This window comes from Heptranchias perlo, chromosome 3 (assembly GCF_035084215.1).
Source record: "Heptranchias perlo isolate sHepPer1 chromosome 3, sHepPer1.hap1, whole genome shotgun sequence".
Lineage (NCBI taxonomy): Eukaryota > Metazoa > Chordata > Chondrichthyes > Hexanchiformes > Hexanchidae > Heptranchias > Heptranchias perlo.
Genome location: NC_090327.1, coordinates 114,120,693 through 114,140,987, shown reverse-complemented (window position 1 = coordinate 114,140,987; position 20,295 = coordinate 114,120,693). Strand labels below are relative to the sequence as shown.

General features: G+C 44.9%; 1 protein-coding gene across 1 annotated transcript in view; it reads left to right on the top strand.

Moving 5' to 3' along the window:
* The window catches only part of zfpm2a (zinc finger protein, FOG family member 2a), a 505,220-nt gene that overhangs the window by 102,313 nt on the left and 382,612 nt on the right, over nucleotides 1-20,295 (top strand). The window contains exon 2 of the mRNA XM_067981518.1: nucleotides 4,951-5,109. Within this exon, the coding sequence (XP_067837619.1) occupies nucleotides 4,951-5,109 (159 nt within the window). The remainder of the gene's footprint in view (nucleotides 1-4,950; nucleotides 5,110-20,295) is intronic.

The following is a 20,295-nucleotide window of genomic DNA, read 5'->3' as shown; positions in this document are numbered from 1 at the left end:
ATCCCCTCCTCCACTGGTGCAGACATTCCTGCATGTTTGTGATACCCAGAGAATGTTCTGTAAAGGGTCCAGTGACAGGTTTTCCTGCTAGTTGATAGCATGCTGTGGGCTTTCCTCCTTGAGTGGCAAATGTTCGGTGGCTTTTGTCAGAGAATTCTTCAGCAGCCTATACATTATCACTGTCCTCTGAAGTGGTTTTGGCCTTGGGGATGATTGCACTGGAGCTGGATGAAGATGACTCATCTATGGAGACAAGAAGAACATTAAACAATTTCTATTATGAAATACATGCACTGAAAATAGAGAAAGACTGTTGTAGACACCAGACAGATGTAGAATAATATATGCAGGACAAGAACAGCTGTGGAATATTTACAAGAGTCTTTGTCTGTGTGTATTAGTGATTTTACAAAATCATGTTAGCAAGCTGATTAAGGTTGGCATTATTCACAGTGCCTTCCAATGACTTTTACTATACTGGGAGATTGTTGTGCACATTGCCATGCTACTGGGATTGTGGGCTGAGACTTCACCATTGTGAGTCTTTGGAATAGCTTCACTATCATTTCCTAAACATTGTGAATCTTTTTTTTAGACGTGTCAGAAACATTTAGGGTGCGCTTTAGACCATTGCGAATTAAAATCAATTTTCTACCTTGAACTTTTAAGAGGTCATAATCATGCATTTATTACTTCTCTAGGGCTAGTACCATGGACTTAATACCAAAGAAGGCAAGTTTGATGCCATGGCCCTTTATGTTTAGCTTGCAGCTCCCTTGGTTTATTATTATATTTCCTCATACTCTTCTAATTCAGTGCAAAAACACTTCTGCCCCCGATGGGTAACAGTGCCATCTGCTGTATTGCTAAGCCATATAGATCAGAAGGTCAATTGCTGAAATGTGCTGGAACTGGGACTGAGCTGATTTCATCCGTGTAGAACCAATAACCCAGGAATCAGTGGTCAGGCCTCTACTGTTTCTAATCTATATAAGCAAACTGAATTCAGAATGCAATAAAAGTTGGTCACATTTACAGATGATATAAAAGTATGAGGGGGCAGTTGAGTCTGTTGCAGCAGACAAGGAATTACAGAAGGACCTAGAGAAAATTTTCAAGTGGAGAGAATTCTGACAGATTCAATGCAGATATGTGTAAGGTGTTACACATTGGAAGAAAAAGAATAGGGACATTCTTGATAAATGATGTTAAAATAGGTAGGGAAGAGTCTAAAAGAGGTCTGGGAGTGAGAAGAGTCTCAACACTTAACACGTACAGTCATTGTGGAGCACCAATTAACACAGCAAACAGAATGGGGAGCCATATTGCCAAATCAATGAAGTATAAGACTGAAGCCATCATTCTGAATCTGTACAGTGCTCGGGTCAGACATGACAACAACAGCTTGCATTTATATAGTGCCTTTAACATAGTAAAACGTCCCAAGGCACTTTGTAGGAGTGTTATCAAACATAATTTGATACTGAGCCACATAAGGAGCTATTAGGACAAGTGACCAAAAGCTTGGTCAAAATGGTAGGTTTTAAGGAGCATTTTAAAGGAGGAGAGAGAGGTAGTGAGGCAGAGATTTAGGGAGGAAATTCCAGAGCTTAGGGCCTCGGCAGCTGAAGGCACGACTGCCATTGGTGGAGTGATGAAAATTGAGGATGTGCAAGAGGCCAGAATTGGAGGAGCACAGAGATCTCGGAGGGTTGTAGGGCTGGAGGAGGTTATCTAGATAGGGAAGGGCGAGGCCATGGAGGGATTTGAAAACAAGGATGAGAATTTTAAAATTGAGGCGTTTCTGGAGTGGGAGCCAATGTAGATCAGTGACATGGGTGATGGGTGAACAGGACTTGGTGCGAGTTAGGACACAGGCAGCAGAGTTTTGGATGTGCTCAATTTACAGAGGCCGGCCAGGAGAGCAATGGAATAATCAAATCTAGAGATAACAAAGACATGGATGAGGGTCTCAGCACAAGATGAGCTGAGGCAGGAGCGGAGACAGGCGTGGAAGTAGGCAGGCTTGATGATGGATAGGATATGGGGATGGAAGCTCAGCTCAGGGTCAAATAGGATGGCAAAGTTGCGAATGGTCTGGTTCAGCCTCAGACAGGGAGAGGGATGGAGTCGGTGGCTAGGTAATAAGTTTGTGGCGGGGACTGAAGACAATGGCTTCGGTCTTCCCAATACTTAATTGGAGGAAATTTCTGCTCATCCAATACTGGAGGTCGGATAAGCAGCGTGACAAATCAGAGGCAGTGGGGGGGTCGAGAGAGATGGTGGTGAGGTAGAACTGGTAGTCGTCAGCGTACGAGTGGAACCTGACATTGTGTTTTCGGATGATGTCGCCGAGGGGCAACAGAGGAGAGGAGTTGGAGGGGTGTGGTCAACCGGCTGCAGGCAGATCGAGAAGGATGAGGAGGAATAGTTTATCACAGTCACAGTCACATAGGATGTCATTTGTGACATTGATATGGGCCGTTTCAGTACTGTGACAAGGGCGGAAACCTGATTGGAGGGATTCAAACACGGTGTTGCGGGAAAGATGGGCACGGATTTGGAAGGGGACAACACGTTCAAGGACTTTGGAGAAGAAAGTGAGGTTGGAGATGGGACGGTAGTTTGCAATGACGGAGGTGTCCAAGCTGGGCTTTTTGAGAAGGGGGATGATTACGGCAGATTTGAAGGGGAGGGGGACGGTACCTGATGAGAAGGAACCGTTAACAATATCAGCTAACATGGGGGCGAGGAAGGGAAGTTGGGTGGTCAGCAGTTTGGTGGGAATAGGATCAAGGGAGCAGGAGATGGGTCTCATGGACAAGATGAGCTCAGAGAGGACATGAGGGGAGATAGAAGAGGTACTAGAGAAAGATGCAAGTTCAGGGCCAGGGCAGGGGGGCACTTAGGGGAAGATTGGCTTGGTGGGCTAGGGGAAGGGAGGCAAGTGGCAGAGGCAGCTGAACAGATGATCTCAATCTTAAGGACAAAAATTTCTATGAGTTCCTCCCACTTGTTGTTGGATGGAAGGAAGGAGGGGGCAGGGGAGAGGGGTTTAAGAAGATGGTTTGTAGTGAAGAGAAGCCGAGGGGTTACCTTTGCATTCCAGGTTGATCCTGGAACAGTGGCAGAGGAGAGCAGGACCCAAAAGTGCTTTATGTGGTCCAGCCAGATCTGGCGATGAATGGCTAAACCAGTTGTCCACCATAAACATTCAGTGGTTCAGAGAAAGGCTGCAAGGCTTATCTCTAATGTCAAACATCTGAGTTATCTGGAAATGCTAGAACAACTCAGCCTCTTCAGCCTTGAATGGAGACGAATGAAAGAGAACTCTATAGCAGTGCGTTAGATACTAAGTGGAATAGAGAAGGTTAGTCTGGAACTCTAAGCCATAACTATAGGACAAGGAGGCATAAGCACACACCAGTAAAAGGCAAGTTCAGGACTGAAATACATTTAGCTCATTTTAACTCATAGATGATTAATTTAAAACCCAATACCATCTTTGAGCTCTTTTAACTGTCTCTTTCTTCCTTTTCAAACTATCATATGTAACAGAGTACTTCTGTGTTTTTAGTAATAAACCGCACCTCTTCTCTAGTGCTTTGTGTTGTGAAAGTAGTGTCCTTCGAAGCTTGATTATGAAACCGAACAAATAAATCATTCCAAGGAACAATCCTCAACCTAATTAGTAAGGTGCAGATCTTGATGTGACATGTTAAGAAATATAGTTCTGAAGATTGCCGCTATAATAATGATACAAATCACACGTGCTTTAAGGGTAGTTATTAATGATTTTGTGGACTGCCTTACATATTCTGCCTGTAATAGGCTCAATTTGAGTTTTACTTTAAGTCTGTTTTGTAATGTCATTGAATGTTGTGAAATTGTATTGGTGAGTTCATTGAGAACAGTAAAAAAGTGGAAAACATACTGGTAAGAATGTAAAGCAAAATACTACGGATGCTGGAAATCTGAAATAAAAACAGAAAATGCTGGAAATACCCAGCAAGTCAGGTAGCATCTGTGGAAAAAGAAACAGAGTTATCGTTTCAGGTCAGTGACCCTTCATCAGAACTGGAAGAAGTTGAAGATTAAACAGTTTTTAAGCAAATACAGAGCCAGGGAAAAGAGGTGGAGGAAGGGGAGAGGAGGAAAGAAGAAAAGGGAAGGTCTGTGATAGGGTGGAGGGCAGGAGTGATTAAATGACAAAAGGAATGATGGTTCAAGGCAAGGAGAGTGGTAATGGGACAAGGAAAGAAACAAAAGATGGGTCTAGAGGAGCTGTACATGGCAACATCAGGACCATTACCCGCACCTGCTGTCCGAAAAAATAGGAGCAGTGGTTATGATCAGAAGTTCTTGAAATCTGTGTTGAGTCCGGAAGGTTGTAAAGTGCCTAATCGAAAGATGAGACGCTGTTCCTCGAGCTTCCGTTGAGCTTCATTGGAACAGTGTAGGAGGCCGAGGACGGAGAGGTCAGAGTGGGAGTGGGACGGGGAATTAAAATGGCAAGTGACTGGCAGGTTAGGGTCATACTTGCGGACTGAACGGAGGTGTTCAGTAAAGCGATCACCCAATCTGCGTTTGGTCTCCCCAAAACTTGCATCGTGAGCAGCGAATACAGTATACTAAATTGAAAGAAGTACAAGTAAATCACTGTTTTACCTGGAAGGAGTGATTGGGGCCCTGGATGGTGAGAAGGGAGGAGGTGAAAGGCATCCCTTTCCTTGGCTTTGTACTTGCTTAAAAACTGTTTAACCTTCAACTTCTTCCAGTTCTGATGAAGGATCACCGACCTGAAATGTTAACTCTGTTTCTCTCTCCACAGATGCTGCCTGACTTGCTGAGTATTTCCAGCATTTTCTGATTTTATTTCTGGTAAAAATGTAGTTGGTGCTATGACCTGTGCATACTGTATAATGGAGAAGCCTTATTCTGTACTAATAGGACCACTGGAAGACACAGTTGAGGACGATGAAGAAGAATGTCTGTCTGAAGAAAATGACATAATCAGCAGAGAAGACTACACACTGGAAGAAAACTTCTCAGCAGACTATGGCTCAGAACACCTCAGCTGTGAAGAAGCAGAATATTACTGCAGTAAAGGTAACTGGAGCTAACACATCTTACCATCATATAGATGGAAGTTGCTTCTGGTCCATTGGTTGTAAGTGTTAAATTCTAGTCCCTAAATTCTCTATTATGGTGGGGTATTTGCAATACATGCTATTCCTGGGTTCAATATTACAGGGAGTGTAATCTATCACTCTGGTTCTGTTTTTAGTTAAACGGAATATTAGTGCCCTGCTGTACTGTTTCTCCTGCCTGTAACCTGGCTCTACAAAGCTGTGTGCAGTATTTCCACATTTTGCTCTCTGTTGCGCATGCTTGCCAGTGTTTCCATTCTGAACATGATATTTTGTATGTTGCATGACTACTATGAATAGCTGGTGGACTCCCCGCCCCCCAGCCACACAATCGCCCCCCCCCCCGCTCGCGATTGGATCCCCTCGCGATCTCCTCTCTGCCACCCTCCCTGATCTACTCACTGCACCCCCTCCCCCCCCGATCCACTCACGGCCCGCAATCTCTTCTCTGCCTCCCCTCTCTGATCTCCTCACTGCCCAACCCCACCCCCAATCTACTCACAGCCCATGATTTCCTCTATGCCCCATCCCCCTCTCCATGACTTCCCCCGACCCACGGTCTCACCCTCCCTCCCTCCTTCCCTCCCTCCTCTCTGCTCCTTGGCTGCAGCCTGGTGCCGTATGCCTTCCTGCCCAAAAACCAGCCAGCTCTGCGCTTGTGTAGAAATAACAACATTACATTAAAAATTATGCAGCACTTTTGCTTTATGTTGGGGACCAGCCCTCAAGTTATGAATATCGATCCTTTATCGGTGCCCTACACTAAATAAGATATTTCAATAAGATTTTGAAATGAATCAACACTTGCTCCTAACTCAAAATTGCTTTGGGATATACGAGTAAGCACAAACTTTATATTTAAAAAATTGCGTTCGATTTTGAAGGAGCCAGGATAAAATGTTCCTTTAAAGTGATGAGTATATCAGACTGTGTATGCACAGGAAACGCTTTGGAGAAAATGACCCCGACATTTATAGGGAGGTGGGGATGGTGAGGGTGAGTATAAAAACAGCCGACGGACCTGGACGTGGAGGTCCTGCCGAACTTAAAGGCAGGAAGTTATTAACATTTTTTAGCTCTGTTTCCCGCTTGGCAGCCTGGCCGATGGGAAGAGGGAACACTAGCAGCAGGAGGCCACAGCTGGAGAACCTTGGGGACGGTACCCGGCAACCTGGAAGGGGGGAGAGGCCCGGGATCGGGAGGATGGAGAGGCCCGGGATCGGGAGGTTGGAGAGGCCCGGGATCGGGAGGTTGGAGACGCCCATGATCGGGAAGGGAAGAGGCCCGCGATCGGAAGGGCTGGGGGTGGGGGGGGGGGGGGGGGAAGTAGTCGGCAATCGGGGCTGTGGGGGGTGGAGGCTGGCGTTCGGGGCTCCCTATTTAAATTTGTTAATTATTTGTCCCGCATCTCCATAGCGGGACACTCGGACAGCCCAATATCCGCCACCGTAATAAAGGTGGCAGTGTGTGCGCAGCTGGCTGGGGCCTTGTTCCCTGTATTGCACTTTTTAACCTTCACCCCCAACCCCACCCCGACCCTCTCCTGTCTGTTGTGGGGGTGTTAATATTGAGACCAATATTTCTGCATAGATATGCAATTAATAATACATAAGGACTGATAAGAACAAACTCTAGCAAAAATACTTCTGGAAAAAATTGATCAGTTTGGGAACTGTAGAATCATTAAAATATTATTAATATTGCGCTATATATTTGGCACAGCTGGAGTACAGACCCTCAATCTAAAAGTACTAATTCTTATGTATGGCACATCTATTGTCAGTGTGCTAATTGTCAAGCCTACCCATGTTTAGGCTCCTCTCTTCACGTTGGGCTTAGTGCCCACTTGTGACATTGTTGAGCGATCTCCTGACTAATTCAGTAAAGTATAAGACAAGTGGCTCCCGGGCTCATGTACCTGAAGTGTTACTTCTTTTCAACAGTGACACTGAAAAGGTTATGACTCTTAACAGTTGCTGGAATCTAATTTGCTCTCTTCATTTTCTTGGCATTACTAATAAAAATAACTTGATAACAGTGAAGGGATTTTTTTTACATTTGTTAGTGTAATGAAGCTTTTCTTTATGACACTTTTCCAGTTTGCCTTAATTCCTTGCTGTAAGTGCTTGATCTGATAGCTTTCGATGGCTCATGTCATACATTTTCTAATCAGGCACCAGGTTTTGTCTGCCCTTCAAACCTTTTCAGTCAATATTCTGTCTTTCTTAAGCAGCTGTAATGATAGATCCCATGCCAATGTGTGAATCCCTCTAGAAGCATCAATAGTCAATGCCTGCGCCTTGATCACTCTGCCTTTGTGCCGTTTAATATCAGAATCTCCAAAGCCACTGGTACCTTTTTTGTGAGGATTATGAATTTGAGCTCCTTTAAATTATCTTAGCTACAGAGCATATTATATTGACATTTGGAGTTCTCTTCGGACTGACAGAAGCTGGGTGCACAAAGCTGAAAAAAGCCGATATGACTTTGTTTCTACCTTGCTCGAGGAGTTGTATGTGTAAATCGCCTAAGCTTATTGACCCGAATCTTTGCCTTCTTGTCTTCTGATTTGTTTGGAACACAGACACTGATAGAGCATTGATACAGCCGATTTAGCAGCTCAGTGATTTGTTTTACAACAGGCGCCTTTGGCTAGACATTATCACTCCCTCAGGCCACCATTGTTTTTTTTCTTTTCTCTGAGAGTCCTAAGACTCTTGGTTCCAGATGTGATCAAATGCCCTCTTGTTTGGGCAAATAGTTTTAGCTGATCTGTTTCTGAAAACAGAGTGCCATAAGTATATTAAACCTGTCAAGTGTGTTCAAATGTACAGTGATATGCAATACATGAAATTCAGGCATATTATCACAGGTGCAGACTCTACTGATTCAAACTAGATTACCAGTTTTTCAATACTTTTAATGCCCATTTAATCAAAAATACCACTATGTCTCGGTAGTGAAAGAACACTGTAGGGCATAAACTGAGTACTTGAAGCATAAAGGGGAGGTTAGGAGACATTTTTTCATGTAAAGGGTTTATAGAATATGAAGGGTAATCTCATGAAGGAAGTCAGGCACACTCTGCCCACAGTTTTCCTTGTCACTCGTGACACTTACAAGGGAATTAGATAAACACTTGAAGAAAAATATTGGCCCAGAAATTGCTGGAAGAATAATGTCGAGTTCACAGTGCCCACCATTATTAGTGTGTAAAAAACCCAGCAATTTGTGGCGAGGAAGAGATACTCCATGAGTTGCGAATCGCCACAAATTGCTGGACGATTTGCGCCACTCTGCCGTTAGCCTCGCAAAAACGGGAGCTCACAGTCAACCTCCCCATGAGTGTCAAGAAATTGCTGGATTTGCTCATTAATTAACAATTAAACTCATCGCAGACATTTAGGGCCGGTATTTCATGTTGTAAGGACCCTGTTAATGACGTGATTTTTGGCCCTGACTTGACACGGCAGATAGTAAATTGTTTTTAAAATTTAAAGTTTTAAATCTTAAAATTTTTTTCTTACTTTTCCTCTCTCACTTTTTTCTCTCTCTCTTAATCCAATCTTTCTTTCCCTCTCTTTATTTCTCTTTCTGTATCTAATTTGACTCTAATTCACCCTTTTTCCTTCTCCGACAATCCTTCTGTTTCTTTCTGTATCCTTAAATTTCATTGGTTAAGGAGATAGACCATTGGACCCGATGTTCGGGAGGTCCCAGATGCCCCATTGACTTCGCCGTGCCGTTAACAATTTGCATTTCCAGCAATTTGCGACGCAAAAATAATACGACCTGAAGGGTGAGGAAAAAAAATCCAAATCACGTGCTTGCCGCGAGATATGCTGCTCCGGCAATTTCTGGGTCATTAAGGTTACGGGTACAGAGCAGGGAGGTAGACAGAGTAGATAGTTCCGAATTAGAGCTAGCACCGGCACAGGGATATTGGACAAAATTACCTCCTCCTGTGCTGAAACCTCTGTGATTCTATTTTATTGTTCCCTTACTGGTGTATGTTTCAATGCAAACTAGGCACACCTTTATAGTTTCCACCCAATGTAATACAGAATCCTCGTAAACGTAAGTACAACTTTTCCTGCTCTGAGCTTCCATCTCTGAACCAAAAACCCAGGCGCGTAAACATCACCCCAACCTCTCTGTTCCACCTCAAAAAGGTTTATGATTTAGAAATATATATATATACATCAAAGCTTTGGTTTTGATCTTGGATTCTTGCTCCATCAGGAAATAAATAGGAATAAATTTTCAAAAATTTCCTTTTCTTTAACATCAAATACTTTATGTTTGTCACCTGCTCTCTGGTTTGATGCACATTGTAGTTTGTGCTAGCAATCTCCACAGTAAATGTATTCTGGATATTCTCTGTGTCAGATCTTTATACAAGTGTGTCTTTAATGAAGATCCCACATCCCAGCATCACCAAAAAATACATTATTTGATCATTCATTCAGTTGCTGTTTAAGGGACCTTGTTGTGAACAAATTGGCTGCCGCGTTTGCCGACATAACAATGGTGACTGCGCTACAAAAGTAATCCTGAAGCGTCCGAGGACATGATAAGTTGCCACATAATGAGAGTTCTTTCTTGAGGCTGCCCACGTCATGCACAATTCATGGTGGATATAACCTGTCCACCGCTGTTGGTAATATTAGTAAGGAGCCTACTGTCTTAGCAGCAGCATTAATACGTAAGCACAGTCTGTAAACAGGCTAACGAGGAATTCCCAACGATATAATGCATTCAAAATTCAGATGCTCTTGAAGTTGACGTAAAGGGGAAACAGACCCCTGGAAGCTACAGTGCAAAAGTGTCAGAGTGACATCACCAATCTTGTTCTGATGAGAAATAACTGTCATTGAGTGACAGCATGTAGGATCGCACAGCCATGTGAGACATCAAATTGCTTATACTGATGTTGATTGGAATTTTCCAATTCCATTTAGTTTACCAGACAAGCATTTTCCACTGGGTGCCCAATCAGGCTGGAGTGGCTTACTCCGAGTGTACGCAGACAAGGAATATCATACAAACTCATTGACGTGTTCATTACTAATAAAGCACAGCACAATTTCAACTCCAATATGTTAATCAGTAGCAAATCAGGGAAATGTAAACCTGTTTTTCATTTTGCTTTATTTTCAAAATGGTACAATGAAGAGGTCAAAAGAAAGCAGCTATTATCTTAGTACACTTCTCCCAGCCATTAAAATATAATATATCCGAGGACAAGGCTGGAGGAAAGCTCTTAAAAGGTCAATATTCTATCTATGTGAAGTCAGTGCAATCAGGAGGTTAATTAATATTTTAAAAATGTATTTGACGCTTTACTGTTTGAATGCCAGTGATATAAAATTAGATTGTGTAAATCAGGTAGTACCTCCAGAATTGGGCCTGTTTTCCTCCAGTAGCAAATCTTAACCCTGCCCACAGCAAAATTACACAAGTTATTTTTAAAACATTGTCCTCAAAATTCTGGCTGGGGCCAAGGCGGAAATCAGCGGATGTCCGAATCGGGGAGCGGAAGGTGAGGCGGAATCCAGTTCTACTGTCTCTGAAATTGGAATGTGTCTAAATTTTCCAAAGCTTGGCCATGCTATTGAATAGCCTGCCAAAACTTACGATGTAGGTTCACACATAAAGAGAAGTACCAGATGGCTGCTGTGACCATGAAATTGTACCTCAGAAGGAGTCATGGGGTAGATTTTGACTTTTGGGTGGCCGGTCAAACCTGCCATCCTTACCCGGTCTGGCCGACATGTGACTCCAGACCCACAGCAATGTGGTTGATTCTTAATTGCCCTCTGAAATAGCCTAGCAAGCCACTCGGTTGTAAAATCTCGCTAAAGAAAGTCATAATAAGAATAAAACCGGACGGACCACCCGGCACCGGACACGACAAAGGCAAACCAAGCCCAGTCGACCCTGCAAAGTCCTCCTCACTAACAGCTGGGGATTTGTGCCAAAATTGGGAGAGCTGTCCCACAGACTAGTCAAGCAACAGCCTGACATAGTCGTACTCACAGAATCATACCTTTCAGTCAACGTCCCAGACTCTTCCATCACCATCCCTGGGTATGTCCTGTCCCACGGGCAGAACAGACCCACCAGAGGTGGCGCTACAGTGATATACAGTCAGGAGGGAGTAGCCCTGGGAGTCCTCAACATTGACTCTGGACCCCATGAAATCTCATGGCATCAGGTCAAACATGGACAAGGAAACCTCCTGCTGATTACCACCTACCATCCTCCCTCAGCTGGTGAATCAGTCCTCCTCCATGTTGAGCACCACTTGGAGGAAGCACTGAGGGTACCACGGGCACAGAATGTTCTCTGGTTGGGGGACTTCAATATCCATCACCAAGAGTGGCTCGGTAGCACCGCTATTGACTGAGCTGGCCAAGTCCTGAAGGACATAGCTGCCAGACTGGGCCTGCGGCAGGTGGTGAGCGAACCGACATGAGGGAAGAACCTACTTGACCTTGTTCTCACCGATCTACCTGTCGCAGATGCATCTGTCCATGACAGTATTGGTAGGAGTGACCACCGCACAGTCCTCATGGAGATGAAGTCCCGTCTTCACACTGAGGACACCATCCAACATGTTGTGTGGCACTATCACCGTGCTAAATGGGATAGATTCAGAACAGATCTAGCAGCTCAAAACTGGGCATCCATGAGGCACTGTGGGCAATCAGCAGCAGCAGAATTGTATTCCAGCACAATCTGTAACCTCGTGGCTCGGCATATTCCTCATTCTACCATTACCAACAAGCCAGGGGATCAACCCTGGTTCAATGAGGAGTGCAGAAAAGCATGCCAGGAGCAGCACCAGGCGTACCTAAAAATGAAGTGCCAACCTGGTGAAGCTACAACTCAGGACTATATGCATGCTAAACATCGGAAGCAACATGCTATAGACAGAGCTAAGCGATTCCACAACCAATGGATCAGACCAAAGCTCTGCAGTCCGGCCACATCCAGTCGTGAATGGTGGTGGACAATTAAACAACTAACAGGAGGAGGAGGATCTGTAAACATCCCCATCCTCGTGCTGGACTCCGCCATCATTGTGAGTGCAAAAAACAAGGCTGAAGCATTTGCAACCATCTTCAGCCAGAAGTGCCAAGTGGATGATCCATCTCGGCCTCCTCCTGATATCCCCACCATCACAGAAGCCAGTCTTCAGCCAATTCGATTCACTGCACGTGATATCAAGAAACAACAGAGTGCACTGGATACAGCAAAGGCTATGGGCCCCGACAACATCCCGGCTGTAGTGCTGAAGACTTGTGCTCCGGAACTAGCTACGCCTCTAGCCAAACTGTTCCAGTGCAGCTACAACACTGGCATCTACCCGACAATGTGGAAAATTGCCCAGGTATGTCCTGTCCACAAAAAGCAGGACAAATCCAATCCGGCCAATTACCGCCCCATCAGCCTACTCTCAATCATCAACAAAGTGATGGAAGGTGTCGTTGACAGTGCTATCAAGTGGCACTTACTCACCAATAACCTGCTCACCGATGCTCAGTTAGGGTTCCTCCAGGACCACTCGGCTCCAGACTTCATTACAGCCTTGGTCCAAACATGGACAAAAGAGCTGAATTCCAGAGGTGAGGTGAGAGTGACTGCCCTTGACATCAAGGCAGCATTTGACCGAGTGTGGCACCAAGGAGCCCTAGTAAAATTGAAGTCAATGGGAATCAGGGGGAAAACTCTCCAGTGGCTGGAGTCATACCTAGATCAAAGGAAGATGGTAGTGGTTGTTGGAGGCCAATCATCTCAGCCCCAGGACATTGCTGCAGGAGTTCCTCAGGGCAGTGTCCTAGGCCCATTCATCTTCAGCTGCTTCATCAATGATCTTCCCTCCATCATAAGGTCAGAAATGGGGATGTTCACTGATGATTGCACAGTGTTCAGTTCCTTTCGCAACCCCTCAGGTAATGAAGCATCCGTGCCCACATGCAGCAAGACCTGGACAACATCCAGGCTTGGGCTGATAAGTGGCAAGTAACATTCATGCCAGACAAGTGCCAGGCAATGACCATCTCCAATAAGAGAGAGTCTAATCACCTCCCCTTGACATTCAACAGCATTACCATCATCGAATCCCTCACCATCAACATCCTGGGTGTCCCATTGACCAGAAACTTAACTGGACCAGCCATATAAATACTGTGGCTACAAGCGCAGGTCAGAGGTTGGGTATTCTGCGGCGAGTGACTCATCTCCTGACTCTCCAAAGCCTTTCCACCATCTACAAGGCACAAGTCAGCAGTGTAATGGAATACTCTCCACTTGCCTGGATGAGTGCAGCTCCGACAACACTCAAGAAGCTCAACGCCATCCAGGACAAAGCAGCCTGCTTGATTGGCACCCCATCCACCACCCTAATCATTCACTCCCTTCACCACCAGCGCACTGTGGCTGCAGTGTGTACCATCTACAGGATGCACTGCAGTAACTCGCCAAGGCTTCTTTGACAGCACCTCCCAAACCCGCGACCTCTACCACCTAGAAGGACAAGGGCAGCAGGCACATGGGAACAACACCACCTGCACGTTCCCCTCCAAGTCACACACCATCCCGACTTGGAAATATATCGCCGTTCCTTCATCGTCGTTGGGTCAAAATCCTGGAACTCCCTTCCTAACAGCACTGTGGGAGAACCTTCACCACATGGTTCAAGGCAGCGGCTCACCACCACCTTCTCAAGGACAATTAGTGATGGGCAATAAATGCTGGCCTCGCCAGCGACGCCCACATCCCATGAACAAATAAAAAAAAAAGGTCAGTGGAGTGTGCTAGACGGCCAGCTGCTCTAGCAGTGCAGAGGCCTCCGTGATTTGGAGGCCCAGGCCTCGTAAATCCCATCAGCAAGCTGCGGACGCCAAATTCGCGTCCCCAAGCAGCTCCCTGGTTTTGGGCCATAGGAGTGCTGGGTGGCTGAGATGCCAGCAACAGTTGCAGGTGGGTGTTGGGGAGTGGAAGGCAAGGCTGAGGGTGGCAGTGACCGACAGTATTTTTGTGAAGCCCGGAGAAGCACACCTACTCCTCCTGGCACCACAAAAATAAACAGACTTAATTGTGGAATTCTCTTCGACTACACTGCTAGCTGACACTGGACGGAGCATGCGTGGATCATGCCTGTAGTCTCCTAAAATATACATACATCATAGGACTCCGTTTTGCATTTTAAATGGGCCTACGACCAACAGTAGGTCCTGGGATGGATTGCCGCAGCCTTAGTGTCGGTGGAAATGGGATGGTAAGTCTTTCCCCACAATTTTTGGGGTGCTACCACCCCATTTCTGCTGGGTGGGAGGCCTCAAAATTCAGCCCAATGTCTTCAGAATAGAAAAGGATAAAACTTGGGGGAAAATCCATTGTCATCTTCTTCTGTGCTTGTTCTTAGGTTTTCAGGACAATTTTATATAATAAGCCCCATGTACCTAAGAATGGGCAAAATAATTAAATTTACCCATATACACCTTCACAGCTGAGAGAGAAAAAACTGTCCATTTCTACACTATTAACTGCTCATTTGGACATATGGCTATATCTCGTTCAGACTGCCATTATTCCAGTTGTCTTGGTTATGTTGCAAGCCAGATCACAGCAATGAATGGATTGCACTTAAATCCATTACACTGGATGTCTAACAGGTGGCCTGCGAGATAGATCCGGCCTGTGAGCTCCTTTTATCCGGACTGCAAAGCCGCCGCTGCTGCCTTTCATCTTTGTGCACCTTGTGACTTAGACTTAGTCTAGTAACACTGAGAGCTTGTTAATTTTGGCCCAGGGTTTATTCTTATTTTCACATCCTTTTTATATCAGATATTCTGGAATTTGTAACAGTCAGTCCTCACGGATACATGGATTTCAGGGCCTCTCAACTGATCGCTGCGCCACAATCCTCTCTGACTGATTGTTGCTAGGTCAGCTGCCAACTGTGGATCCACAGAAAGTCCAGTGTTGCAAACGTACCAAGATAGATTCTTTCTCTATCAGCAGTGCCAATGACGTTAGTCCTTGTCTTGTGCAGGTACCTTTGCTGGAGGCTCAGAAGCCTTTCTTCCATTGTTTGAGTCCACAAATGTTGTGCTGGTGGAGGTGATACGCTCCCCTTGTTGCTCAGTTCCAAATTGTCTGTAGCTTTTTAATCTGTGGCTGACATCCTGTGCACCAGTCTAGATGGCCATATTCCAGGATTGGATGGATCTGGGTTCGTACAATCTGATGAAAGTTTTGGGACTGGCTCCTTGCTTCTTTCCACAGAGGACTCGCAATTGGCCCTCCCTGGCTGATGTTTTGGCTTGATGTCATCACTATGCCTTGTCCAAACCATATTCTTCTGGAAGATTGTGCCCAGTAACTTCTGTCTGATGGTCTTAAATGGTTTTGACATAGGAACATAGGTACAGGAGTAGGCCATTCAGCCCCTCGTGCCTGCTCCGCCATTTGGTAAGATCATGGCTGATCTGTGATCTAACTCCATATACCCGCCTTTGGCCCATATCCCTTAATACCTTTGATTGCCAAAATTGACGGCTGCTTAATTCTCATATCCTGTTCCTTGTGCTTGCCTTTGGAGAATAGCACATAGTGTGAGTTTCTGGAGCTCAGCAGAATTCACTATTGGCATGCCTATTCCTCCAGATCACCCAGGTATCTCTGGAGCTTTTTGATACTATTTTTGAGTTCATAGAAGATATCCAAATGTTAATGTCATCAGCAAACTGTAAGCAAGTCCCAAGTCCTTTGTTCAGCTATTGGAATGCCATTGACATAAATGGGGTACATGGGTAGGCTGAACACTGAGCCCTTGGGAACTCCTGCCATTGGGTAAAACCTGAGGAAATTGTTATACCTATTCTGACATCAATTGTGTGCTTTGTCAGGAAATTTGATATCCATCATTAGTCCACAGGGGATGTCAAGCTGGGAAATGATGTTTTATCGCTGTCCATTGTGCCAAACCTTGTCAAAAGCCTTCTCTGCATTTTGGAACACTACCAATGTATACTCTTTCTTGTTAGAGGCTCAGAGGATGCGTTCTGCAGTCATAGCCAAGTTTTTGCTGGTGTTTCCTCCTTTCCTGAACCCTGCTTGGTCTGAGTTGAAGAAGACAATGCTCTCCGGGTGAAGTTGGAGGTGGTATGTGCTGACTTTCTTCAGCAGCTTTCCCAGGCAGCTCAACAGGTTGATGGGTCAATAGTTGCTGGGATCACTAGAGCTTTTGACTAGTTTGTGGCCCATTGTGACCGCAGCTAATTTTCAGTATCTTGGGTAGAAGCCCAGCAGTAATGACTTGGTGAGAACCTTTGCTCCTATTATTTCATCAGGAGCATCGCTGAACATGCCCCACTCTCCTGGGGCTTTCTCTTGACTGCTCCTTCACTGGAGTTCAGCAGCAGTAATAGACTGGGCCAGAATAGTTGCAGTGCTCTTTGATATATTATCTTCTCTGTTACTGTGCTCAAAGATTGCAACTGTTCGGGTTGTGTACGGATGTAATGCTCCAATTCCTTTTCCTAGATACTGCATTCCTGGTGATTTGTTGTGGACAGTGCAGAGATGATCTTTGAAGAGCTTTAATTTCTCTCAGTATGTCTCTGCTCAGGGAGTGCAACATGTTCTTGCACTGGCTTTGCCCTGGAGCTCTGCAGATCTGATGCCCAAATCATTTGGGATCTTGCTCTTGTTTAACCTTTCTGCAGAAAAGATCTCACCGCTTCTTAGCATCGGCTTTGAGTAGTCAGATGTTAGTTTGCAGCCGATTGATTGATATTTTTGTTTCCCTGAGTTGTGTTTTAAGTAGTCCCTCCTGAGTCTTTTTTTAGCCAAATCAGTGATGTGTTGGGGTAGCTCAGCAGTCCTATCATCAGGATCCTATTTCAACAGATTTGTTGCTTTTCCTGCTTCTATTAATGCATCAGTTAGCTGCTTGATGGTGTGCTCTAGGCTGTCAGAGGTTTCGCAGGCGATCAGTTGGGTGATGCTGTCTGTTAGATGCAGCGTGAAGGCAGCCCAGTTAGCTTCTTTGTAATCTCAGTCTAATGTTCTGGATGGTTGGAGTCAGGCAGAGAGGCTCAGTGGAACAGGACTAGCAGATGGTTACTCCCCACACAGAAGCCCAATGGAAGCTCGAGGAACAGCATCTCATTTTTCGATTAGGCACTTTACAACCTTCCGGACTCAACATTGATTTCAATAACTTCAGATCATAACTACTGCTCCCATTTTTTTCAGACAACAGGTGCTGTCTGGTGGTTCTGCTATTGCCATTTACAGCTCCTCTACACCCATATTTTGTTCCTTTACTTGTCCCATTACCACCTTCTTTGCCTTGCACCTCCCTCCCTTTTGTCATTTAATCACTCCTCCCCTCCACCCTATCACAGACCTTCCCTTTTGTTCTTTCCTCCCCTCCACTCCCCCCACCACCTTTCCTTGGCTCTGCACTTGCTTAAAAACTGTTAAATCTCTAACTTCTTCCAGTTCTGACAAAAGATCATCAACCAGAAACGTTAACTCTGTTTCTTTCTCCACAGTTACTGCCTGACTTGCTGAGTATTTCCAGCACTTTCTGTTTTATTTCAGATTTCCAGCATCCGCAGTATTTTGCTTTTGACTCCCCACATCTTCCCTGATGCTTGAGACTGAGCACTTGTCTGCCATTGCTGGTATTACAATGGTGAGGTCAAGCTCGTCATGGGATTTAAAGCTGTGAATAGTGGACACTTTAAACCTCCTGGACCTGGAGGACTGGAAAAGGCTGCTCTCTGCTTGGTGGATTTAGTCCAACCAGAGAGCAACCTTTTTGCACCAATCAGCCTTTAACAGTACTGCAGTCCTGATTGTTTGAAGAGCTGGGGTTGAACATTGAAGTTTTTAAACTTTAGGGGACGATGGATGAGAAGGATCGGAAGACTGTCAATTTTTTGTGTATGGGGGAGGGTTAGAATTTTCTTTATGTTTTGTGTATGGACTAATGCACTTTTTGTCTACGGGATTCTTGTATTTTTTGGGGGGTTTTGCGTTTTCTTTATATCAGGAATTCACATTTTATTTCTATGGGGGCTATTTGTGTATGAGAGCTCTCATTTCTTTGTAATCATATGTATCCCATTGACTGCTTGTGACATGTGTATCCAGGCTCGAGCCCCAAAGGTTGGACATTCCTACACTACAACATGCAGTCCTTTTTCTCTTATAAGTTACATCCTAGAAGAGGACAGTTGAAGAGTAGGAGAGGGAGTATTGGCAGTTTTATCCCCTAATATGGAACAGTCCAACAACACAGATTGCTCCACTTAACAGATGGTGCAAAAACTGCCAGAATTCATTCCCATTGTGGTCAGGAGATTCAAGTGACATGCAGCCTTGTGACTTCAGCTGGTTGAAAACTCATGATTTATTTTGACTACAGAACTGCATTTTAAAATCAGTTAACACTGACATTTTCTCAACAGAGCTACTAACGTGGGACTTTTTTTTAATGTCCATGTACATTTCATTTTAAAATTGTATGGGTACAGAAAATGTAATATAAATGTAATTGTTATTTTGAGCTGACCAGCGTTACACTTAAGTAGGTATCCTTTAGGATTACCATTTAACAGTGGCATGACTGAGCGGAATAGCTGTGAATCATGGACTTAAATCAAAGGCTGTAGATAGAGATCATTGAAACTGCAGTATCCATTTCCCAGTGTCAATTTCCAGTCACTTTCGTATGTTCCGAATCAGCCACTTGGTGATCTGTGCATTCAGACTGATTTAGCAGCAGAACTGTCAGTAAAAAGATTAAAATGTAAAGGATGAAAACAAGGGGCAATGTACTTTATCCGAAAGCTGCATTCCTGGAGCAGACCTGCAGCTGAAGAATCAGAGCCTGAAGGAGGGTTAGATACTGTGGCACAGAATATCTTGGAAAGTTTTGATGTAACTGCGGTGTAACTGTTGCATTGTTTTGTCTTGAGGAAATCTGCATGTAACTGATTTACGGTGAAACAGCGGTATGCACAAATTTCCTCGATCATTTGTGCCACTTCCGAGAAACGTCCGCTGAAACCCTCTGCTGCTCATTTACATAGCTCTGCCTCCCATGCAAAAGATCAGCTTGTGTGGGTTCCTGGATTTACGCAAATAATGTGCTAGCATAGATTTACGCCCCAAAACTTAGGCCCAGCACGGCCCAAAGTCACCTGATATCATTGTAACCGAGATTGCTGGAGTTTTATAGCATATTTTCTTTGCTCTTCTTTAGGAATTTTTTTTTACTGAGACCTGTACTACATTTAGCCATGGTGCTGTCGCTCTCAGTGCACCCAATAATTTTCGAACCCCCGCCCGCCACCACCCCCTGCCCCCGTTTTCAGAAGGACTAAGCAGCTGCAATAGCCTTCCCAATGGGAATACCCCTTTTCAGCATAATAATGGAAGAGAAAGAAGAGCAGCAGATGCAAGAGGCTGTGGGAATGAGGTGGCATTGCAGAAGACAGTAGCTCACTTGCGCTTATTTCTGTTGGTGGCGCTGCATTTGCGTTTGTTTTCCGCTGGTTTTTACGTTCCGCCACAGGAAAATGAGCTCCACCGGAAATTTGGGCACAAGTTCCCATCGGCAAAATTGACACAGAAACCGGCGTAAATTTTTGCATTATTTCTGCATGAGTGTGATCCAGAAAATTCCGGATGTGTATCTTCTACACTGCCTGTGGTATGATTTTATTTAGGTCAGTATAAGACTTTGTCACAGGAAGTCACTACAAAGATGTAGATATGGAGCTAGGATTCCCTACACCTGGTATTTCCAGTATTAGCCAGGTCATCAAGAAGGAGTGGTAAATATACGCCTCGTGAGGGAGGGAAAACCAGAGGACAAGTAACCACTCTTGCACACCTCAGAGCAGCTAGTTACAGATCCTCCAGCCCTTCAACCTCTGAGATCTCTGCGCTCCTCCAATTCTGGCCTCTTGCGCGTCCCCGATTTTAATCGCTCCACCATTGGCGGCCGTGCCTTCAGCTGACCAGGCCCTAAGCTCTGGAATTTCCTCCCTAAACCTCTTCGCATCTCTACCTTAAAACCTATCTCTTTGACCAAGCTTTTGGTTGCTTGTCCTAA